Source organism: Cynara cardunculus (genome assembly GCF_001531365.2).
Source record: "Cynara cardunculus var. scolymus isolate 2C chromosome LG 1, CcrdV1, whole genome shotgun sequence".
Taxonomy (NCBI): domain Eukaryota; kingdom Viridiplantae; phylum Streptophyta; class Magnoliopsida; order Asterales; family Asteraceae; genus Cynara; species Cynara cardunculus.
In genome coordinates this window covers 45,389,576-45,415,289 of record NC_037528.1, presented here as the reverse complement: position 1 = coordinate 45,415,289, position 25,714 = coordinate 45,389,576, and the positions used below count along the sequence as shown (strand labels likewise).

General features: G+C 37.6%; 1 protein-coding gene across 2 annotated transcripts; it reads right to left on the bottom strand.

Moving 5' to 3' along the window:
* Positions 1 to 25,714, bottom strand: LOC112511901 (probable cyclic nucleotide-gated ion channel 20, chloroplastic). 2 transcript variants are annotated; one of them, XM_025117706.1, is made up of 13 exons: positions 25,572 to 25,714; positions 19,867 to 20,354; positions 18,749 to 18,940; positions 18,265 to 18,363; positions 16,133 to 16,270; positions 15,801 to 16,049; positions 15,295 to 15,555; positions 10,845 to 10,990; positions 10,644 to 10,721; positions 10,057 to 10,186; positions 3,353 to 3,599; positions 2,161 to 2,323; positions 1 to 316 (listed from the first exon to the last, which is right to left on the bottom strand). In XM_025117706.1, exons 2-13 carry the CDS (start codon positions 20,332 to 20,334, stop codon positions 181 to 183), a joined length of 2,307 nt encoding a protein of 768 aa, XP_024973474.1. In that variant the 5' UTR covers positions 20,335 to 20,354; positions 25,572 to 25,714; the 3' UTR covers positions 1 to 180. The 2 variants fall into 2 exon arrangements, with proteins under 2 accessions (XP_024973474.1, XP_024973475.1); XM_025117707.1 differs by lacking the exons at positions 1 to 316; positions 2,161 to 2,323; positions 3,353 to 3,599 and adding an exon at positions 8,802 to 9,383.

Below are 25,714 nucleotides of genomic sequence, written 5' to 3'. Positions count from 1 at the left end.
TAGGCACAATTGACAAAATGTACATCTTATAAATATGACTTCATTATCTACAGACACAATGAGGAAGCATCGATACAGACCGTAGAGACATTTAGACACCCATATTGCCTAATTCAAGGTATTTCCAGTGAAATATACATAATTACGACTTCATAAGTGGAAATTTATGAGAGTTTTACACTAGCGGCTAATCCAACTAGGACGAAAGAGTATACCACCACGTGAGGTGTGTGTATGACTTAGCCGCTTCTTCCTGTATCTCCATGCCACCTGGATGGTGGTTGCCGCCAAGCCTCGCCAGTACGGAGACTCGTTCCTGAATATAGCAATGTGTAAGTGTAGATGGTTATAAACAGTGAAATTGTTTTAATTCACATTAGGAACATTATTTGTTCCCACATTGGCTAGACACAGAACATCAAAGCTAGCTATATATATATATATATATATATATATAGAGAGAGAGAGAGGGGGGGTTAAGGAAAACCCCCAAAAATGAAAAACCAAACGTAACCATTTATCTGGATGGTATGCACATGTGCATACAAGTAATTGAAGTTGTTTCTTGGTTTTTATGCACATGTGCATACCGGATTGCAACTTATTTGTATGCACATGTGCATACCATCCAAATGAATGGTTATCAGGATGTTCCTCAGTTTTTCATGGTTTTCCCCTAAACCTGGCTCTCTCTCTCACTCTCTCTCTCTCTCTCTCTATATATATATAGAGAGAGAGAGAGGGGTTTAAATAAGAAGGTTAAAAATTGTGAGAAGGTAAGAAGGAAATGTTTAGAAAAATCATATGAGAATCATTGAAAAAACCCGAAAAATATCTATTTGTGATGCATATGTGAACCGACATTACAAATTATTCATGAGTTTACACTATATATATATATATATATATATATAGGGTTGGGTTCACGTGAGACCAGCCTGTTTTTGTGAGACCTGTGAGACCACTTTTTTACATTTGAAACTTAAAACAGATTGGTCTCACGTGATCCCAAATCTATATATACATATACATACATACATACATATACATACATGCATACATATATATACATACATACATAGGGTTGGGTTCACGTAAGACCAGCCTGTTTACATGAGACCCGTGAGACCACATTTTTACACTTGAAACTTCACAGCAAAAACACTGTGAAGGTTTAATAAAGTCGAACCTTCACAGCAAAATGCTGTGAAGGTACATTGTGAAGGTTACCTTCACAGCATTTTGCTGTGAAGTTTCAAGTGTAAAAAGGTGGTCTCACGGGTCTCACGAAAACAGACTGGTCTCACGTGATCCCAAGTCTACATACATACATACATATAATATATATATATATATATATATATATATATATATAACCTCCCTGTCTATCAGGGTTTTTTAGAGAGATTAAAGGGGTTCCACATATCCCCTCAGAAACTATGATCACGATCAAATCATCTACTGAATGATCCAATCTCAACCGTATTCATCTACTGATGCATCATCATTGATGAAATTACATCCTTTCCTATTTCTCAAGTTTGTAGCCATCTTCACTCTAACAACTACTATCGCCTAAATAGTATTCTTCAAGTTCCTTCTATTCATTGCAACTTATTGTCCATTCATCAGTGAATCAAAGATAATGGTCATTTCTTTGAGTTAATCTAGTTTGCTTTTTTTTGCATTAAGAACAACCATCAAGAGGATCCTCTGCTCTGGGAATAGCTCCCATGGTCTTTGTGTTTTCAAGCCTTCTAGATCATGTGTTTATGTAGAACTTCCTTTCAGTTTGCATCCTCCCAAAAAGTTCAAAGATATTAACAAGTTGGTATATGGATTTTAGATCTTATTTGCAGCGTTTTCAGACTGCAAATGATCTCACAAGCATTTCATTCATCTCAATTTAACATTTTCTCCATGCAAGAGGAAGCAGATGCCTTACATTAGAATGATCCTTCGACTCTCATTCCCCTTCTATCCTCTTCAAGTATGGTTGGATTTCATGGCGTTTGATGTTTAAATTCATGCATAAATGTTCAACAAACTACCCACCAAAATCTGTGGCAAAATTTCCCAGAAATTTCTCGTTCTTCCTCTACTCTCTTTCTAAACCTATATTAGTTCATATGCATGAATATTGTGTAAAAGATGCATTACCTTATGGCAATCTGAACACGATGATTCCTCAAGAAACCAGCAAAAAGGCTGGTGACTTCTTCAAGATCTGCAGCCCGAAGCACAAAGGCCTCAACATTTGTTAAGCATTTCACCGTCCTGTTGCTACGTAATCTGTATCTTGGTTGTGTATGATTTCTTGCATCTGTAACATTATATTGCGACAAGAAACGTTATCAATGAGTTCTTGGTCTTAAAAATAACAGTGGTAAGAGAGAATCTTTAATGCAGATGTGCCCCCACCACACCAGTCCCATGGTCATCATGGGGGAGGTAAATCAGCGCATGCATCCCGTTTGGCAGAGGAGAGGTGCCCAGACTCGAACCCAAGACCTCACTCATAGGGATTATACCCACACCTCTATTGATGGGACATAGATCATTTCAATTTTAAGATGGTTTTCTATATTGGGAAACATAAGTCCGGTTATGGTTATTAATTCCAACTGGTTGTTCTTACTACCGGATGCCTGTTGCAAATAAGGAGTCCTCTAATGATTTCGAAAGTACATCCCGGAACTTCCCAAATTCAGATGTAGTTATCGAACTTCTTCCTTGAGCCAAAACTGTTTTAATCACTATTAAAATTTAAAGGCAACTTATTTGACACTTAAAAGTCGAATATTGGACCTTATCGTGGGAGAGCATAATCTTGCAAATTGCAATGGCCATATTACTACCTTGATAAAGGTAAAAAGATCATTGATTTATCCCAGCAAAATCAGATTACATATCGGCTGCTTCTGAGAACAAATATAGATAAAACAAACCAAACCAACCTAAATTGATCTGGCATATCCCACACAGAGGTAGGTTTTGGGAAGGGTAGGATGTACACAGTCCGTGAAGACCCCTGACTTGCAAAACAAAAAGAACAGGTGACAAGTGTGGTAATCAGGGCCGATCCTGAGCTTTTTGATGCCCAGGGCGGAACACTAAATAGGCCCCAACTGAAAAAACACAAACTATTTTGGGATTTGTAACAATGTTGAAAGGATGTTAAACCATCTCCAATCGTTTGCAGAATTTCTTCCAAACTTTGTGCAAATAGTAGTAAAGTGTGTGATAACAAATATAGATAAATTAAATTCAATGTCAGAAAGATATGCATACATCATTATGGAATTCGAACCAGGCATGCAAGTAATAATATGATTAGAGAACATATTTATACCTCCATTAACAGAGGAATCTTCAAGGCACCATCTTAGAAGTTCTTCGCCACACACATCACCCTCCGACAGTGGAACTTTATTACCATCTTCACCCATGCTCTCCATCTTCCCTCTTACTATAAAAACCATCTTCGTCACAAGCCCTCCTTGATATAAAGTTTTTCCTCCTTTGATGTATGTCTTTTGCCTTAACCTTTCACATATTGCATCTAAAATTGGTTCATCCATTAGTGCAAAAATTCGGACCTGCAAATTGAAACATAGAGATACAGTTTTAATGATCTGTGCATAGTGACTGTAGGTAGTTTTCAAAGAAAACATAGATCATCTTAACCAAATCCCCAAATCAAAACTCTAGAGGATTGGTTATAGATCATATCATGACAAGCATCCTCAAAGGTTTCTAGAAAGTGTTTAGAAGCAGTATTCTCTTAAAAATACACCATCACCAAGCGGGAACAAAGGGGGAGGGTCAATAAAGCTCCATTTTCATGTAATATTTCAGAACATAGCAGTTATAAGAAAATATGTAAAGGAACTACTGAGAGTAAAACCCGCAGAAATCATAGTTCTTGATTTCTCCTCTTTTTCTATTATATCTTCAAATAAAGAAAGCAGAAATATATATACAAAAACAAACTTAACTAACTTCCACGAAAATAGGAACAACTAAACTACTTCTAAGCTATCTCCAACAACTAGATAATCACAAGAATCTAACCACCGAATGCACCAGCTGGCCAGATAGGAACGCACCAGAGCTCGACACTCCTCCTGAAGCTGGGTTATTATGTCAATCATACCCAGCTTGGATCGTAACTCCTCAAAAAACCTGTCTGGGGAGTGCCTTGGTAATGTCCGAAGTTGTTGCTTTGATGGTATGAATTCCAGCCGAAGCTCACCTTCCTCTAACTTCTCTTAAACGAAGTGTCAGTCCAGCTCCACATGCTTGATTCTTTCATGATGTACAGGATTTTTTGCAATCTCAATTGCCGCCTTCTTGTCACAACGTAGCTCCATTGGATCAGAAGGAGTAAGTCTTGGCTCAGTTAGCACCCGTTTCAACCAAATGCCTTCACAAATTCCATGACACATTGCTCTAAACTCTGCCTCTGCACTACTTCGGGAGACAAGAGCTTGCTTTTTTGCTTCTCCAGGTTACTATGTTACCCCATACATATGTGCAACATCTGGTAGTAGACCTTCCGTCCAAGCGTGAGCCCCCCAACTGCATCTGTGTACACTTACAGTTGCCTATCGTTTGTTTTTCTAAGGAATAATCCCTTCCCTGGACTTTGCTTTAGATATCAAAAGAATACGAAATACTGCCTCACGATGGTCTTCTGTAGGCTGATTCATGTACCGACTTACCATTCCCACAACAAACTTATGTCCCGTCTCGTATGAGCCAAGTATATAAGTTTTCCAACCAATCTTTGATAGCTACCTTTATCAGTTGTCTTTCCATCCTTACTTTGATGTTTTCCCAATGGATCGACTGGGGTTGTAGCCGGCTTACATCCCAACATTCCTGTTTCCTTCAACAGATAAATAGTATATTTTCTTTTGAGTTAAGAACATATCTTTGCGAGATCTTGCCACCTCCATGCCTATGAAGTATCTTAATCTTCTTAGGTCTTTTACTTTGAATTTCCGTGCAAGGATATCCTTAAGATGGTGTATTTCTTCAGCATAATACCTACTAAGATGATATCATCTGCATAAACTATCATTATAGCTCTTGCTCCGGTCAAATAATCCTTGAAGAACAGGGTGTGATCAGTTTGACACTGAGTAAACCCAAGTTTCTTCACCACTTGTGTCAGTCTTTCAAACCATGCCCTTTGGTGATTGTTTTATCCCATAAAGGGATTTCTTTAGTCTACATACCTTACCAAATGAGTCCTTTGGGTTGATTCCCGATGGCAAATCCATGTACACCTCATCTTCAAGTTCCCTGTTAAGAAACGCATTCTTGATGTTGAGTTGGTGCAATGGCCAATCCAGGTTAGCTGCAAGAGAAAGTAAGACTCGAATCGAATTAAGTTTGGCTATGGGTGCAAATGTTTCCCCGTAATCGACTCCATATGATTGGGTGAATCCCTTGGCCACCAACCTTGCTTTGAACCGATTTATGGTTCCATCTGCATTATACTTCAATGTGAACACCCACTTGCGCCACACAGTTTTCTTACCAAGAGGCAATGTCGAATACTCCCATGTGTTGTTCTTTTCAAGTGACTTTAGTTCCTCATTGACAATAGACTTCCATTCGGGATCAGTGAGAGCATCTTGTATATCTTTTGGAATCATTATGTAGTCTAGGATGTTACAAGGGCACTATGAGTAGCTGACAAGCCTTTATGAGTCATAAACTTGCTGATGGATGAGCTGGGCATGACCTTTTCCCTTTCCTTAGAGCAATGGGTACATCTAGATCATCAGACTCATTCACGAGACCATCATCCAAAGAATCTTCTCCAACAACATCATTATTTGTGTTATCGCCTGCAGAGTGAGTAGGATTCACACCTCCCGGTATTTCAGCCTCAGATCTCGGATCAGTCTCCTCGCAGTGTGTGGTACCAACCTCTTTTCTCCTTTCACCTTTCTGTTGTCTTGAGTATACCAAGGTTTCTTTCTGGGTTGGTGGATTAGGTGTTTCAATAGGTTGTTGGGTGTTAGGAGAGAGGGAATATAAGAGATCTGGACAAGCTGACATTGGAAAAACAGAATCTGGATGATCAGGAATGTTTTGCAGCGGATTAGAGTGACTACGAAGTAAAATTTGTAACCAAAATATGATATTCCCTGGAAATATTCTTCCCCTAACTCTCAGATTTGGTGAAAAATGGTTGGCTTTCAAAAGATGTGACTTCCATAGAGTAATATACCTTTTTTTGTGGAAGGCGAGTAACACTTGTATCCTTTTTGACAATTAGAATAACCCAGAAAGATACATTTAAGAGATTTGGGATCAAGTTTGCTACGGTTTTATGGTGGTACATGAAGAAAGGTTGTGTATCCGAATACTTTAAGAGGAATTAGGAAACGGATGTGGAGACAAGTGAGCATGAGTGTTTGTAGAGGTGTGTGATAATTTAGTACTCTAGATGGCATGTGGTTTATTAGATATGCCGATGATAATATGGCATCTCCCCAGAATAAGGTGGGACATTTGCAGTAAAAATAAGCGAGCGGGCAACTCCTAGGGTATATCTGTTTTTCCTCTCGGCACCTCCATTTTGTTGTGGAGTGCCAACACACGAGCTGAGGTGAATGATCCCATTTTCTTTGAGACAGGATCCTAGGTTTGACTCAAAGAATTCAGTTCCATTGTCTGTTTCCAAGACTTGGATTTTTGTGCGAAACTGGGTTTCTGAATCTTATGGAATACTTGGAATATATTTCTCGCTTCGTTCTTCCTGTCGTAAGATCATGTAGAACACTTTTGATTTTAAAGATCGCTGAGGCATTGTCTTTGTTGGAGTAAGTATCACGGGCTGCATCCCCTATCTCCTTGGCCGTCTTGTAGTACATAAAGTTCTCACTAGTTTCATTGGTCATAGAACTCAATAACCAAGACATTACCATGTTTTTTTCAGTTTTCCAAGTCCGATACTTGGGATTGTTTGTTTCTGGAACAAAAATAGCTCCAGTTAGGTAATCTTCCTTTCCTTTTCCGCTTATAAACATCATCACTGAGTTTGACCATTGATTGTAGTTGTGGTGGGCAAGTTTGTGCCAGGTAATCGGAATGTTCCCACCTTCGATTAGAGTGGTGTTGTATTCGACATGGATGTCTGTTGAGAACTCTCGATGGAGCTGCTGCCTTGGGCTTCACTCGTCATGGCTATTCTCCTGTATTGGACCATCAGGGTGATGAATAAGTGGTGGATCAGATCTGCTCCGATACCATATTGAGAGTAAAACTGGCAGAAGTCATAGTTCTTGATTTCTCCTCTTTTTCTATTATATCTTCAAATACAGAAAGCAGAAATATATATAAAAAAAAAAAAAAACTGAACTAACTTCCACGAAAACAGGAACAACCAAAGTACTTCTAAGCTATCTCCAACAACTAGATAATCACAAGAATCTAACCACCGAATGCACCAAGCAGGCCAGATAGGAACGCACCAGCTGTCCAGATTAGGATTCAACAGGAACCTACTTGATAGTATATATAATTATGTGAATAGTGTATTCATGTTATATTTCCTAAGTGTAAATATGGTATTCAGTTAGGTTTCTGATTCTTTGAATGTAGTAGATATATTGAGAAATATATGGAACCCAGAAAGGGATTCAGACTAGCATGGTATCAAAGCTTACGCTCTTGACCTGATTTCTTCTTCATTGGCGGACTGTCCCCTCGCCACACCTGCTTCCCCAGCACACACGTCTTCTTCTTCCACTGCTCGATGCACCTGCTGACTCAGCACCACCATTGACCTGATTCCATTTCAGTCGTACCGGCTGCCTCGACGGGCTCTTCTCTCGCTACACCTGCTGTCACTGTGCCGCTGTCGTCCATCCTCTTCTTCCACTGCAATCATCCCTCGGTAAGCTTAGTTGCCCAGAATGGCATGCGGATAAACCAAGTCTTCAAATTATCATCTGAAATTCACCCTTCTTAGATTGTCAACAACATTTGGAACCTCATCACCCTCATCCTCAACCAAAGGTCCAAAAAACCTTCTTGGGCGGAACTCTTCCAAGTTGTTGATTGTGCTAATCGTGTCATGGATCACATTAATGATATGTCTGACCCGATCCTACCATCACTAAGTCTAACTGAGGTTCTCCTAACAACCCTCAAACCTGGATCAACTGCACGTGAATCATGGTTTCATCTCAAAAATCTCTGGAGAACAGCGAAAGCGCTCATGGAGCAAATTTGGAGAACTGGTTTAATCATGCTAACCTAGAGATATTCTCAGCTATTGTCTCTTATTTCAGCATCTCAAGATGCTCTCAGATGAACTTTTGGATGTGGATCAATCTGTAAGTGATAAAAAATTGACAGTTAATTAATGGCTTGTACTATGAATATGATAACCATCAGCACCACTATCAGCAATGCCAGCCCTCTTCCCTCCTTTGATATGGCACGCAACATGCTTCTTTGAGAAGACCCTCACGAGTTACCGGTAGATCCCAGCAAAGTTGAGGAGTGTGCGTGAGTATTTGCCGTATGCAAATATATACTTAAATAATAGACCCCTCACGGGCGCCATTCAGACAACCAGGCTGGCCATGGTCGCCGCTTCCCCACTATCCCTTCCAGCCTCTCCCACTCCCTCTTTCAACAGTTGACGAGGAGCAACCATAACAGGAATTGCGGGGAACCTAAAGGGTAGCCCAACAAACACCAATAGCGTGGCCAGCAACCTTGTCACAGCCAATAACGGCACCACCCAGCAGCCTCCGCACTGGACCGCATCTACCTGGCCCTCACCTTATATCTGGGGTGCCCAGTCGGCAATGCCTCCTTGCCCACACCCCATGATTAGCTCGAATCCAACCTAATAGGCCTCCTAGTGCTGGCATTCTCAGTTCTTTTTCACGCTGCAAACTCTTCATTCTGCCACATTGCAACCTTCTTACGATCTAGAAATATAAGGGCACACTAGAAATAAAGCGGATGCATCTTTAAGGCCCCCAAAACATTTCCACCACATCGGGACGATGGAGCGGGGGCACATGCACCCCCTCCTGTCTATGTAGGTCCGCCTCCTGATTCATGATGTATAGACATTGGTGCATCTTCTCACAAGGCTACCTACCGAGGTAGCTTTCATACTATTTTTTGATCAAACACCATAATCCAGACCAATCCTTAGATAGGGCATCTTCAGTCTCGTGAATCAAAAAGTTAGACTACACACTGCTAAGTAATAAGACAGGGCACTGAACCAACTAAATTGAACTTTACCGCTCACATGAAAATCTTCCATCATCTGTATAGATAAGTTGCATCAACACCAACATGCAATACAAGACATATTTTGTTACAGTGTGGAGAATCTGGATTTAACAGAGGGAGTTGCATTAACAATTGCATGCAACAGAATGCATATTTTGTCAACAATGTTGATAATCCAGGTAATAGACAATGAACAGAGGAATTATAATATATACTTGTTAAACCTCTAGGGTTGCAACACAAAACCAATTGGTCGTGAGTAGAGTAACCAACTATCATATAAACTCTTCATACTCCCTTCGTCCCAGAATGGAGGTCCATAATGAAAAGGCACACATTTTAGAAATGAGTAATCATTACAATTTTTTTAGTTAGCTAAATGAAAATTTTACCTTGACAATAGATGGAGTAATGAATTTCTAGATCACATAATTAAGGGTAGAGTTGGAAAGACTTATTTTGGGACAAACTAAAATAGAAATGTGGACACTTATTTTGGGATGGAGGGAGTATATGATATATTTTCTGGGCATGGGACCACTGGTCTTATCACAACCCCTCACTTGTAGCCAGCCCCTCGAGGATTAAGTGAATATATGTTGATACTCACCATGCGCATGAGCCATTGGGCCTGCATGTGTGCGGTAATATGCACTAATACCATGTTAAGACTCTAGAGTGCCAACTCAAGACCAATTTACCCTACAAATTGTATTACCCGGACTTCTGATCCCTAGTCTCAACTACTTGATAGCCAATAAAATTGAAGCTCACTTTCTTGACAAACTCAAAGAGATGCCGGCGTATGTCTCTTTGCACGTCTTCAGGCAAATTCTCCATTAGCCTTTCTTCATTAACCCCTCGGGTAGCAGCCCAATTATAACGCTCCGACTCTCGAACTTTTCTGTATATCAAAGTCGATAAATGGTCACATTTGAGCCAATAGACATCAAAACTAAACTAATATAAAACACAATAAAAAAGAAGAATCTTTCCATCACTTATTGTTTATCACGTAGCAGATTAAGGGTTTCATCATTACGAAGACCAAAGAACTTCAAAATCACACGGTGAGTAGAAGGAAAATCTGTAGTATTTTGGTAGACATCAGATTAAAGCAAGTTTGATCTTGTTTTGCAAGAAAAAATTATACCATCCAAGAAAAAAGAACGAAAAAGCATTGCATATTCATGAAAAAAGATTAAAAAAAACATTGCACATCATAAGTGAGAAAAAAAATCATCTCATAATTGAACCCCTTGCCAACATTCTGAATAAGCCTATGGAAAAGGTTTGGATAAACCATGAACGGGAGTAGTGATTAAGCAATTAATAAAAATAGCGAGGCAGGACGTTTATACCTTCGTAGGTCTTCTGGCAAGCGTCGGTGGCTCATCCACTGCTCAACATCACGTCGTCTAAGTGACATCTCAAGCCGCCTAAGATAATATCAAAAGGCGGATGTGTGAATTCCTCGGATCATGTATATTGAAGAACTATTAATAATATCATGGATGAGTAAGGGGCAATAAGTACAATAATTGTCATAGTAAAAGATCTACCTGCGTCCGAGACCTTGAAGAAAGTTTTGCATGTTTCCAATAAGAAGCGCAAAAAGCAGAAGTCCAAGCCCAATGATGCCCATAGTAAATAGAACTTCCCACACAAAATAACTTGGAGTTTGATTGCCAGCCAGTGTGCTAATTTGCTTGGCACAATCATCAGCAAATGAAAAGGATTAGAAGGAACTCTATGATACCCATAGTAATAGGAATCCTTCTCATTATAAATAACTTCATGTCAAAGAAGGTTCTCAAATATCAAGGCTTCATCACTAATTGGAGTAAAACTGAAAAAGGATAAACTTAGGTGGTACATAAGTAGTAAAATTTATTTATGATATTGTATGAGTCCTGTTCCAAGTAACTAACGTAAAAAAAATAATTCAAAGCCTAAAAAAAGTAAAGGTTTGATAACAAAACTAGCAAGGTTAGAGGCTGTACGGTGAGCTAGGGTTTTGTTTTGTTTCTCAGCTCTCATACCTTGTAAAAGAAGAGCATTCATATTTTTGGGCTGAATTCAGCCTTCCATGATAATAAAATGGGGGTAGATGCCACCCTCTGGAACGCCCCCAGCGCACCGCTCTCACGGCCATCATGGGTGAGGTAAATCGTGCATGCAACCCAACCTTAATGACCCTACTGATGCAGATTTCCTTTCAGTCCAAAAGATACTTTCAAAAGAATTCATCTCACTTTCTTATGCATCACTGAAAGGCAATCTTGCTGATTTTATTAGAGAACTAAGATCATAATAGCTATCATGTATATGTTAGCAGAATCAATCCTAGTTGTCTTGCTAGCTGTATAACATTCAAGATTAAGATCTTTCAGGCTGTTGCTAATGTCAGCAGTTGACTGACTTCAAACTGCTTATTTGTTGCTTGACTTTTCCAAGTATAAAAGGTTAGCTTTTAGATCCCTATATGGATACACAAGATCATAGGATTTCTTTCTATTCTGTATTCATCTTTCTTCATTGACATCTTTAGATATTTTTGGGAAAAAGGTGTGTCTTCTTTGAGAATAGTTTATATTTTATACTCAACATGCAAGCTAATTTAGCCCTAAAATACAACAAAAGTACAGATGTTAGCCTAGAAACCACTATATATATATATATACTTTAGCCTAGAAACCAGTTTATATATATGTGTGTGTATATATATATATATATATGGTTGGGTTCCGGTGAGAAGGAGAGTTAAGGTGAGAACTGTAAGAAGGAATCTCCGGCCTTGGGTGCACATTAGGATGAGATGCATCGATATGAGATGCACCGAAATGCACTGGATCAATCCCTGTATCAAGCGCGATTCTGTGTTTAAACATTGGACGGATGTTACAATCATTATTACCAGAACATGCCTTTACATTCAAGAAACACTTTATTGCTAGCAACCTTTTATTGGCAGGATGTCCAAACCTTTTGTGCCACATATCTAAAGAAACTGCAACCGAAGACAATTGATAACCATGTAGTTTATAGCATTTCTCTTTGGAGTTTGACAACGAAAACAAAATGGATGCTCCTTGTTGAAGAATCTGCCATTTGAATTTGTTGTATTAAATTGTCTTTTTGGTTGATGTTGACATTAAAAGCCATTGACTGATTCCCAGTTTGTGCTACTTCCTTGTTGAATTTGACTAACATTTCTCTGCATTTCTTCTTGAGTAACCAGAGAGAAGGTTTTGTTTATTTGTGGTAAAGGATCCATGAGGACATCTGGCCACGAGTATGTGAAAAAGTCTCATTCAAACCATAAGAAAATTCATGACCTGCTCTTCTTGAAAGTAACCTTCAATTTTCTACACACCTACACACTCACATTTCCCGCACGAACAACATGGACAATAATGAGAGAGTTCTTCCATAATGATTTGAGTTTAGCGAAGTACACACTAATGGCTTCCTGATTTTGAGCCAAAGTTGCAATTTCTCTGCAGATCTGAAAAGCTCGTGCTTCATTTCCTAGCTGGAAGTGTTCTTTGAGATCTATCCATATAGCATATGCTGTAATAGCATATGTTGTATCATCATATATTATGCTACTTGATATCTCTTTGAACACAGAATTCAACAGCCATGAAACTACGATATCATTACTTCGTTGCAAGGAATTTAACAAAATCGGATCTGATTCATCTGGCTTCGTGAGAATCCATCGATAAAAGCGGCTTTGTTCTTGATATTGAGAGCGATGATAACTGCTCAACTCCAGGATGCGTAATTGTCTCTGACAAGAGGTTGTGATTCTAAAGCCATCCCTGGACTATCAGAATGGTGCAAAAAATATGGATGCATTCAGTCATCCATTGGCAATTGCTTACGGATTAGAGACGAACTCGAATAAGACGATCCAGATGACGCCATATGATTGAAGAAATCGAGTATCAGAAACTCGAAATGAAGAGAAGAATAGAGAAGAAATAACTCGGCAAATCTGATTGAAACAAATTGTGAAGAATCGAAAAAGAATCTGGAAGAAACGCTTCAGCAGAACACGTCGTGCTCTGATACAATTTTGTGGAAAGAGAGAAATCTGTATTATTTGAATTAATGAATAATACAGAGTACAACTATTTATACAACAGTTACCAAACACTAAACAGAATTAACAAAATATCTAACAAATCGCTAATACATAATTACTATATTACCCTTAGAGACTTGCTGTAATACTACCCGTGACAATAAAGGAGGATATCATGTCTCCGAAGATATTTCTGCATGTACCTCATCAACTGAGAATTCTTTCTTCAAGAAGAAACATTTTGAGCGATTCTACAATCAGAATACAAACTCATCATACACAATCACATCCACCTCTTTGTTCACACAGGTCTACTGCCATTGGTGTCTCCCTAGAAAAATCAAGCCCTTGGATCATAGATTCATGGGCTACTGATCTTATGATGGGGTCCTCTTACATATTTACCTCATATTTTCCTTGTTCTGGTTGTCAAAAAGTTAGAGTTGTAGATGGACCTTTCTCGATCATTGCAGGGAAAGGTTCAATTGTTATCTAACCATCCATCACCCAACATAATTTCCTTCATGTCCCAAGCCTAGCCTGCAATTTACTTTCAGTCAATCGACTAGCCAATAATCCTCAATGTCAGTTAATCATTACATGCGCTTTAGGTTCTTCACTCAGGGAAGATGATTGGCAGCTCTAAGGGAAGTGAAGGGCTCTACAATCTGACACAAAAGCTTCCTTGAGCAAACAAATTCAACAACATCATTACTCTAGTTTTCTATCATTGTTAGATGAAATGATGTTATGGCACTTCAGATCATGCCATCATAGAACCAATGTGGATCTTGCAGTATTTGAAGAATTTTCTGGAACAATTTGAACCATAATGCCCATATTCATTCCAACAAGCCATATGTGGAAATTTATTTTTCCAGGTTACTTTGTGAAATAACATGTTGCTCTCGTCAACACAAGTCATTGAGATATTAACCGAAGAGAGAGCATGATCTAGATTCATAGGGTTGGGCCTCGTAGCTTCAAAGTCAGATCTCAACTTCATACGAACTTGATCCCTGTTAGTAGTTTCATGGCAGCTTGAATAAAACTAAGACCTTCTGGAGGTAAATTAGCATAAATAATAACCGTATTCAGCCTAAGGATTTGTGAATCAATAGTAAAAAATAAATTTTGAGAGACTATTCTGTTTCAAGGTAGCTAAATCATGTTCCAGCTAATACCAGCTAGAGGTCTTGTTCTATCTCTAGAGTTCCTTCAAATGTTCCCGCATGACAAGCTTAGATATTTTTAGGAAAACCCGAGACACAGATCAGAGTTGTGGCTCTGATACCATGACAAGCTTAGATATTTTTAGGAAATAAGTGTTCTTCTCTTCGAGAAGAATTCTCATAATATATTCAACATACACGCTAATTAGTAGCCCTGAAATACAGCAAAATACAGAATTTTAGCCTATAAACAACCTTATATGTCCTAATCTAGGAAAACGAAATATTTACAAATATTCACAATAAAGAACATGTATTTTGCTGATTTGATTTGCTGCATAAATCTGGTGGGTTTTTGATGACGAGTTAATATCTTTGACATAAATAATATTGTTACATTAATTACATAAGTGTAAGAATCTAGCGACGTATATACCCTACCGATTTAGGATAAATACATTTTTTGTTGCTATTTTTGTTGCTTTTATGAAACTATGTGAGTTAAAATTTACATAAAATGGTTGAAGATGCTCTATAATCCTATTTAGTTTGTCTTCATATGTGTTCTTGGTCTTTGTTTCTCTTGGTGTCTTTTGTCCTACATTGATGACAGCACCCTGTTTTTGCCTCCCATTCTTATTAATACAAAGTAATGTAAGAAAATACAAAAAGTATAACAGAAATGGCCTGACAAAGAAACAAAGGAGAGATGGCCTGACATAGTAGACTTAAAAACAAAATTAGTACCTGAAACCCCCAAAAAAAGGAGTAGACATATCTTGTGATTATGCTATTTTCGGTGGTGAGATTGACAGCTTTCACATAAATTCCATAGGGGAAACCACCTTCACTAAAACAAGCACTGGAATTTCCATTGTCCTTCCAGCTTTTCCAATTTGGGTCCACTTCAAATTTCTGAAAATCAGTCCCATGCCCACAGTCTAGAAACTTCATGCAAGATTCGATTCCAGAGTTATGACAAGCATCTCGAAGGCATTGATTCACTCTCTTGAAGAATTAAATGAAAAAGAGTAAGAATAGCCTACAAACTTTAAAACACTATAAATCACATGAATAACGTGGATGAAAGGAAAGCGCAAATAGATATAATCAGCATTGAAATCTTGATTCCCTTCATAGAATTCTAGAGTTATTATCTAACCCTGTTTAATGGTAAATAACAGATTCATACTGTCTACATTTTGCAATACGACCATACATAAAATGTGAGGCACTTCATGATTCTCACCCACCTGTAACCCAAGAAGATACCAGCATGACCCAACAACATGACCAGACAAGACAAAAGTCAGAAGATTGATGATAAAGTTCGCCCACGCCGACTCAAATATGAAACCACTTGGAGACTGGCCAGCAAGAAGAGGCAGAAATCGGTATAATCTGGGAAGGTACTGAACCAGAACAGATGATCGCAACAGATTCTTTGCATAATTAGCTCCAGATGATGCAATGGCCTTTGGTAGAATAAATAATACTATCATCTGCATGGATAAGTAATTAACTTATAAAGAATGCACCATTTATGATGATAATAAATACTATTAAGCTTGAAAGAGAATCTTACCTGAGGAAGTGGTAATACAATAAATAAGTCGAGGAAAAAAAATCCGGAAAGATAATGTAACGCAATTTCTTTAGGATGGTCAACCAAGTCTCCAGCACCCACAACTCTTGATTCAGGTGAAATGAATGCTAACCTGAACTGCAATAGACATATTACATGCAACAATTACTCTCAAGTACATGATATCATGTAAATATTACTCCCTCCGACCCAAAAGTCCACAATAAAAAGCACATAGGTTAAAACAACAAGACAAGTAAACATATGTTACTAATTGTCGGTATTCTTTTGATGTAGTAGATATAGGCACCAGCGCTGCAAGGTTCTATACAATGAGAATTCAACTTGATTTTTACGTATCTACATCAAGAACAAAAATCTCCTGCCCTTAATTTCCACTTCCCCTCCCATAAAGACACATCATCACTTCATTGATAGAGTAAAAAAATGAAAAGAATGATGTGTGTTCACATGATTGGTGGGACAGAGAGGGGACATAGGATTTGGGGACTGGATTGTTCCTACATCAAGTATGGATGTCAAAGACATTATGACAACAAATTGCATATTAGGCTCACGAACTTCCATGTTAGGTAAAGAAACAAAGAAAATTTAGTTATTTCCTATCATAAAACTCCCATTTGGATGAACAGTATAAATGATAATCTTTTCCTTCTCCAGCATATGAGTATGTATGTGTCTTCAATACGCAGCATACTCATACATCAACCGTTTTATCTATCATAATAATTTTGGTACACTTTTCTTCGCAGCTTATGAGTATGCTGACCTCCCAATGCCTCGGGTCAAATCATATTCCCAAACTCCATACACATATGTCCGAATATTATTCCCATTGTACAGGTACTGTTAAATGTGTCTCCAAATCTACTTACTGAGGAAGCATGCTACTTGGGCCTGGTGAGTTGTACTCGCTTACATCTATGCGAACTATCTTGCAAGTGACAACTAGCATGAAGCAATCAACGGAACCTGGCGAACCACAACACACGACCTAAGGTCACATCCGCATCCCTCATCTGACGGGTTTTATTGCCTTATCTAAGTTTCTTTGTTAGAATACACCCAAACCCCCATTGAAGCTCCTTAACTCAAGCACTATTTCTTCATTGTTTCTTCTTGGATTTGCATTTTAACTTCATAATTTTTTGTGGATTGCTCTCGGTGGCCTCCACCCTGGGTTTCTCCCGTTTTGAGTTTCCACATAAATGTTGATGTCGTCTCCTATGTCTATTGTTTATTATATTGCAAGTCTCTTACTTTTATGATTCATTGTGCTTGATGAATGAGGATCTGATATATCTTCCCATCAAGAACCATTTTGGGTGTTCAAGCTTATGACCATTGGAAGGTTGACTTTTATGGCTAATTTGACCTTGGTTGAACATTGATGCATTGATCGGGTCGCAAAAGGGTTCTATGATGTGGCACTGATAGGGATGAATTGCAGTGGGGGTGAGGCTAAGGTTAGCTCTAATACCATGAAAGTTGTGAATACTTTTCTATCAATGATTGATCAAAAAGAATACATATATATACAAGGACACCAAATCACTACCATAATTAGCTCCTAAGAAAAACAAAGAGTACTCTATCTATCTACATTATGAACGTAAAAAATAATGCATATATAATTAGGAGAATAATTCCTAATAATCATATCACAAATTATAGAAAGGAAACCAACAAGCTTGATTTCCTACAATATGTGTGTACTCCATAAAATCACACCCAACCTAGGTGGCCTATCATCCTATAAGGCTTCACTCTTTGAGTAAAATTCTTAATTTTAAATTTAATTCTTTTAAAAATAAAAGTACTTCTCGAATGTAGAATTGGCATGAACTCTGATGCAAACACGATACCATCATTTTTCTTGATGTAATACATGTTACAAGAGGATAATGAAGTTGCTTAACCTTTGTCAAATAATTTTAAACTAGTGCACAATTCACATTCGCGAAATACTAGACTACTAGGTTTGGAATATAAAAAAGGACATAGCTCTCTTTTAAGAATGGCAGTGATATATCATAATGAAAACTGCAAAAGCTACCGTAAATAAGATGTGTATAAGGAGTTTACTAAAAAGAGGTTATTAAGCAGTTTACCTGAACTAGCATGTGCGTGAGGTAAATAAGGTCCGTCATGCTTCTGAAAACCACAATGGTTTGCGTCATAGGCCAATTAATTACTATGCACTTATGAACCTGCTTCCAAAAAAGTAAGCATGTAGGAGGAAGAAAATAGTTAAAAGATTAGTCGCAGATTAACAATAAAAAGGGAGGCTAATAATTTATGCTATTAGAGTAATTTTGATAATTATACATACATAGGAATAAATATATACAAGAGATGGGAGGAATATCCTCCAAATCAATCCCTAAGATCTCTCTAACGTGTTTTTAATATGTACAATCTCTGTAATCATGCATTTTGGTTTCCTAACATTCCCCTCAAGCTGGAGCATTCTTGTTACAAATGTAATCACAGGCTTTAAGGGTAAGTTCCTAATGCTTGGCAACAAGACAAGCTTTAAGGTGAGCCATGGAGACATTTCGCTTAAACTTAATTGTAATCAGGATGCAGTTTTACCTTATCTGTTAACAGCAAGTAAAAGAATAAGGGGTCTATGAAAATGGCCAATAAGCAAGAAATGACAATGAATTGGTTCCACTGCTGAACAACTTTGGCATGTGGATTCATGACCCCAAATATAAAATGCTTCAGCAAGGATAACTTTTTTCTTGCCCACCCCGTTGCACCTCCATGCAGAACATCATGAAGCTGCAAAAGAACAGGAAAAGAACAAGAACTAACAAACTAAGCAATCAAAGGGAGAATATAAGTACATAAGAAGAATAGTTTTAGCGTAATTAAAAAGAAACAACGATTTACATGAAGTGAAATTAAGCATGCCAAATAAAGCAATGATCCAGGCAATTGAGACAGCAGCAGCAGTAATCGTATAAGCATTCAAGCTGCTATTGCATCTGATTCATTGTTTAAAATAATACCAGATATATAAATTGCTAATATAACTGGAGGCAAAAGTTTTTTAATTATATACTGATGGTAGAAAATATACAGATTCATATGTTCTCTGAGATGGACGATGAAGATGACATATTCACAGCCAAGTTGAGGTAGAGAGGATAGCCTGGGGCAGTTTGCCATTTGGCAATGTTTGTCCTGAACATTTTTTAAGGATGGAGAAATGGAACCCCCATCATCTACGCAATGGGGGCAGTCTGCTATTTGGCCACAAACCATTTGGAGTTACTAAATCTGAAGGACATACAGAGGAATGGGTAGCCCAGAAATTGAAGCCAGTATTTCACAATTTGCATGCCCTAACGCAAGATTCATGCCACCATAGTTAAAAATGGAAAAAGTAAAGAACCAGGCCAAGTTAAGGCCCCATCTGGACTTCTAGAAGTCTGATTAGGTCTGGCAGGCATGAATCATTTTCCTACCATTTGGGGTAGAGGTCAGGTCTTCTTACATAGTTACATCTCACCCTCCTGAAACCTACTTCCGAGTGGGATTCACTGGGTCTATTTCGTTTGGTTTGCTTTGGTTTCGTTTAGCCATGAATCAGTTCAAGGTCTGCGTGAAAAGAACAGCATGACTTGGTCAGATTTTTTAAAAGGAACCAGTCTTGACCAAGTACAATTCTAAGAGAGACAAGTCAGGGTTCCATTCTTGTGTACCTCTGTTCCAATCCCAAATGTTTGTCTTGAGTTCTTCAGCAGTTCCTTGTAATTGTAAGAACTTGGGCATGTTGTACAGTAAGGATCATTGCACATCCCCAATTGTCCTGACCTCAATAAGTGTTCATTTTTTGCTTCATTATCATGATCTCCCCTCTGATGATTAAGCATTATAATGTTTTCTTGTTCCACAGGCTCTCTCCTTTCAAAGCCTATGGTACCATGGATGGACTGTGAGGGATTCCCTTGTCTCTGTCTACGTGGAGTTTTTCTTCCACAACACAAGGGACCTGTAAAGCCAACAAGACTTGTTGCACTGGAATCCAACTCAAATGAGCTCACTGGGATGGATATTGAAACACTTTTGCTCCTGCGTGACAACCTTCGCTGTGAGTTATCCTCATTTCTATCGGATGGCCAGTCTGTATCGGTTAACATTGGCATATCATCTTTTTCAACAGCATCCATCTATCAAGCAAGCAGGACAGCTGCATGAGATATGAAACAAGTCCACAGTTGTAAGATTGACTTTTCTCGAACACAAAAAGAAAACATATAAATACTTCTCAAAAAACAGAAGCAAAGGTGAAATATTCTTTGAGATTAGAATACTCGCATTCAAAAGGAAATTAAATCATCAAAAACAAACCAAAATAGCTTGTGGTTATATTACTTTACAAGATTCCTCCTCTTAAACTTCCCTAACCAATGATGAGTTGAAAACAAGCTCTATCTAAGCAAGTTCAAGCTAATTAGCAGTTTAAAGCTGTTAAAACCAAATCCCACTTGCTTGAGAACCAAACAATGAATTATAATTTCACAAATGAAACATATTCCACAGAGTTCCATGTGACTGGATCAAACTTACAATTTTTTCAGTGTTTTCCAATACTCCAGAGACACCAGGTGATACACCAACAGTCGAACTATGTTTTACATTTAAGCATTTACCAATACTTGATTTTTCAAGTTCTCATACATAAATTTCAAAAGCATATAATACAATAATAAGTAAAGTTAAGAGTCCACAGATGGCGCTGAATGATGCTGCTGAAAGTCCCAGGCACCTTTGATGTATCATGTATGTGGACGCTGTATAAGTGTAGACTCTTAGTGTCAATTGAGTCCCGATACCCCTACAAAGATCCTGAGATTGGGGAAGACAAAGGATCTATTAATCTTTATCCAGATAAAAAGGCATGGGCTTCTACAACTCTTTGTTGTGCATCTACTCATGTACAACTTGTGACGGAAAACATGAGGTTTGACGTGTTTCTATGTTATATCTTAGATCATGGCTTATGATTCTGAAGCCTTTCCCTTAACTTTTAGCTTACCCAAGTTAATTTGGGTTGCCACTATCGTTAAAGCACTTCAGTTACATGTTCTTCTTTGCTGATTGACTTGCCTTACAGATGCTGAACTGCTTTCGCTCCTAGGGCTGTTCCACTACTGAAGAATAATGACGCATCTTATTTCCTTTTATCGAAATATGACTTTTTTATTCATCCCTCAAAGAGTAGGGGCCTCTCATTCTGCTTCCTTGCAGATATGTTTTTCATCTTGACTTTCATTTGGAATCATATTCAGATATTCTTTTAGAGAAGATGTTCTCCCTTGTCCTTCCCTCTTCCTATGATCTTGACATGAAAAGTGATTTCCGAGAGCTCCCATTGGCCTTTCTAGTAAAAAGAAGATTTACACAGAATGGTATGAACTCTTGTTGCATAATCACTGGATAATCTCCTAAAAACCATATGTGCAGTTTCTCCCCTCATGCATTCATGCTAAAATCCTATTGTGATCGAGATTCTTCAATTCTTACTAGCTAACAGTGTGTGTTGAAAAAGAAAATTTACCTCCTCCAGGTAATGACTTAATCAGCAGCAAGATGGTTCAACTCCATAGTGATTTCATCAGCTTTTTTCTTGCATCAGCAATTGCCAGTAATCTGTTTGTCGCAGGTGATTTAAATGCTTTCTTTAAATCTCATAGCCGTCGTAGGAACAAAACAAGTAATGGAGAATGCTAGATTACTAAAAGGGAGGTTCTGCCACTCAGGCACTTACTGGACACCCAAGCTGGCTGAAGAACCTGCTACTGAACCTATATTTGTTCATAGTGGTCCTTTACGAGTCCAAAACGCCTCCTCAAAGGGGGTCCAAAAAAACAGAATGAAAGGGGATAGCTATTATTCATGGCTTATTCTACCTTCTTGATCCCACTTGCAACTAGACTTTGGAGTTGATTGGGTTGGTGTTTACTGTTTAGTGTTTGGTCTTTTCTCAGGCATTCCATCGGTCAACAAGCAACAAAAGTTCTTGTGTGTACATAAATACATATATAATAATAATAATAATAATAATAATAATAATAATAATAATAATAATAATAATAATAAATTATCTTTTTGAAGTAGTGATATTTATATATGGCAAATTAAACTCACACACACTTCTCACCTTTTAGTGAGAGTTGAACCCGGACCTCCAAGAAGGTGGAGTTACTGGGTACCGTTGGGCCAATCCCCATTCGGTAATAATAATTTATTTTCTTACTAATATGTTTGGTACATTGGCTGGATAGGATGGAACAAAACTCACTTTGCCACCAATATTGAAATTTGGCGGACATGGGACAAAGACCTAGACCGGGACCGGGTGGGACAAAAAAGATTTTCTCTATTCCACCAAAATAGGTGGAACAAGATGGGACAGAACAAAAAAACTACCAATATACCCTCATTTGATATGACCCTAATATGGTATTTGGTTTAATGGTCACAACCGCCCATCGCCATCGCCATCGCCCCCAGTGGCAACCACCACTAACCACCTCCATAATCACCACCTCCACCACCACCACTTCCACCTCCATCTCCACCATTGTCAGCTGCCACCATTGTCCACCATTAGGGGCAACTTGTCGAACGCAGTCCTATCCATTCCCAGTCGTGCCAAACACCTGACATTCAACTTGTCTTTGTCCTGTCCAGTTTTGTTCTCTTGTCCTGTCCAATCCATTCTTCTCTGTGTACCAAACGCTACCTAAAAGAACTAGAAATTTAGTGTCGATTTTCAAATTTGAATATTTGATGTTTTAAGTAGATATGCACCAATTTTAGTGATGCTATAGCACCATTTCTTCTTGTTATTTCTTCATTTTATTTCCCAAGTTCAGTATTTTATGTTTTGATTTTACAACTTCCTTGTTTGGAGCTAAAATATAGAAATGAAAATGTTTATATGATTCTAGTACTGATTTTTGAAAAATGCTTCACTTGAAGATAGGTTGTCGTAGCATGGTTTATAAGGAGATTTCCCCCCAGAACGATTGAAGTAATGAAATTATAAGAACTTTTTGGACTTTAGAAGATCTTGTCTCCAATATTGCAATAGTTATTTGTTTTTGTACTTTTTGTTTTTGTTTTTAATCCCTTGTGCATATAAAAGGGAAGGCTAGGGTTGCTTTGATCAAATGTTTGATAGTTGCTTTGTCTTTTTGTAGTAGTTCCAAGTACTTGTGTAATTCCTTTTAAAGCTTTGAAGGCTTTAAGCCTTTTAGTAGTAATTTCTTGATAGTTGCATTAATTTCCAAGTGGTTCATCTTTACTTCTTTAGCACTTCAATTTTCAAATATAAGAATGTTTCCTACCCAAGCCCATGATGGCCTAAAAACCTTAGCTTGGATGTGGGTGAAGTTAAGACTAAAATCAATATTGATGGTAGAGGTTGTTAAATAATAGCAATCATTTCCAACCATTCATTCAAGGTTAAAATATCCATAGATGAGTTGATCACTTGTTTAAAAGTGTTAAAACGGGTTGGACTTAGAGATAAGCCAACATGCACACATCAACTTGAATGATATGAAGATATGTTTGAAAGAACTACTTAGAATTACAGAAACGTGTTTTCATTCATATAGCTTATATAAGGGATAGTTTGTATCATGCCTAGACTTCAACTCTACATAGAAATATGGGAGTTAGTTTATTGATAAGTGTTCTCAATCCCAAAAGAGTGCTTTAAAGAAGTTGATGATTGGATAAGATGAGTTATTTGTTGCAACAATTGTAGCAGCTTTTTGATGTATAGCATTTGGCCAAATTTATTTGTTTGCAAGTCTTAACACTAACAGATCTGTACACCCTTGCTCTTTAATTAACTATGTTAAAACACTTGCAAATATTTCTTGAATTCGCCTTCTGAAATTGTCTTTTAGTTTGGCTTGTGAAAGTTAAATTTTCTTGTCTTTTTTTTGAAAGGGTGTCCCAGGCTATGCCTTCACTAATCTCGGCAAATTGCGATTGTAAGACATCAGTCCTTATAAACTCAGCGTCCACAATTGTTGTCAACAATAGTCGGTACTTTACCCGATATTACTTGTGAAAAGACAGCAATGATTTGACATGTATACTTCCATAAATCTTCATTAGCTAATAGTCTTAGAGGTCTAAGAGCATCTCCAACATATTCTCTAAGATGGAGAAAATGGGGATTTTTAGCAAGTTTTTCCTCTAACAAAGATGCTCCAAAACTTTCTCCAAAATGGAGAAAGTAGGAGAGAGAGTGTAAATTTCTCCAAATTTGGAGACCCCTCCAAAAATGATTACTATGAGAGAGAAATTATTTTTTATTATATTCCACCAATAGGTAACCTTGAATGAAATGTTTATGAAGGAGAAATAATAGAAAATGAGCGATCTCCTTGATAGTCTTCATCGGGGGCATAATCTAAAAAAAATACCAAACGGAACCAACTCTTATATTTAACTAAATGTATTGAATATTTTGATAATATAATTAATAATATAATCTCCCACATAGAGAACCCGTTGAAGTTCAATGCAAAAAAATTTAGAGATTTTGAACTTTGGTTCTCCATTTTAGAAAACTTTTGGAGAATATGTTGGAGACGCCCTAAAAGCCTTGCAACAGAAGTACAAAATAAGTAGTGGATAATTTTAATTTATCTGGAAAATAGGGTATTTATTTAAGGATGGAAAAGCATTAGGAGAACTAACAATTCCTGTACAAGGACGAAGACTAAAGAACACTTCAGAGATAGGATCAACGATAAGAACATACAAATGAATCTACAACAAGTTGAATCCTCCAATAATAGAAAAAAAAAACAAAAGCAACTTCCCTTTATGAATAATTAGCAAATGATTCTATAGAATGGTTTTTTGTGTTGGAATACTCGCAAATTCCAAATATGCAACAAAAAAGAACTTATTTTTCTCTCCTTTGAAAATGACCGTTTACAATTCCATTCCCATGATGATTTCATCCTACCAAAAGTAGCAGAAAAGGGGGATCACTTTTAACTTTTTCCTCAAGAAAATTGACCTACAGGTGTGACGTTAAACAGGAAAAATCTGCAGTTACCTCCAACTTTATCATCAAACTCACCACAATTTTCCTTTTATCAAACATGGACAGAACTAAAACACACTCTCAAACAGCGAAAATACTGAATATATAAATAACTAATGACAAATATCTTTTAGTAGTTTGGGAGCAATCACATTCAGTTACTCAACCACATTTGTGCGAACAATCAATAACCATTTTATTTACATTCTTCAAGTAAAATTGAAAATTGAAGTGAGTTCATGATCAAATGAAGCATAATCAGTAACAAAGAAGCACAAATTCATAAACAAACATACAAATAAAACAGATGAAGTTAAGACATACCCTTTTAAGGACTGTAATTAAGCTCCATCAAGCAAACAATGGGAAAGTCGCAAGAATTGAAGAAGTGAAAGCAAGAAGAAGAGCAAAATGAAGAGGGGAAACACCGGTAGGAATGGGTAAGGCATTGATTGAGCGTAGACTTA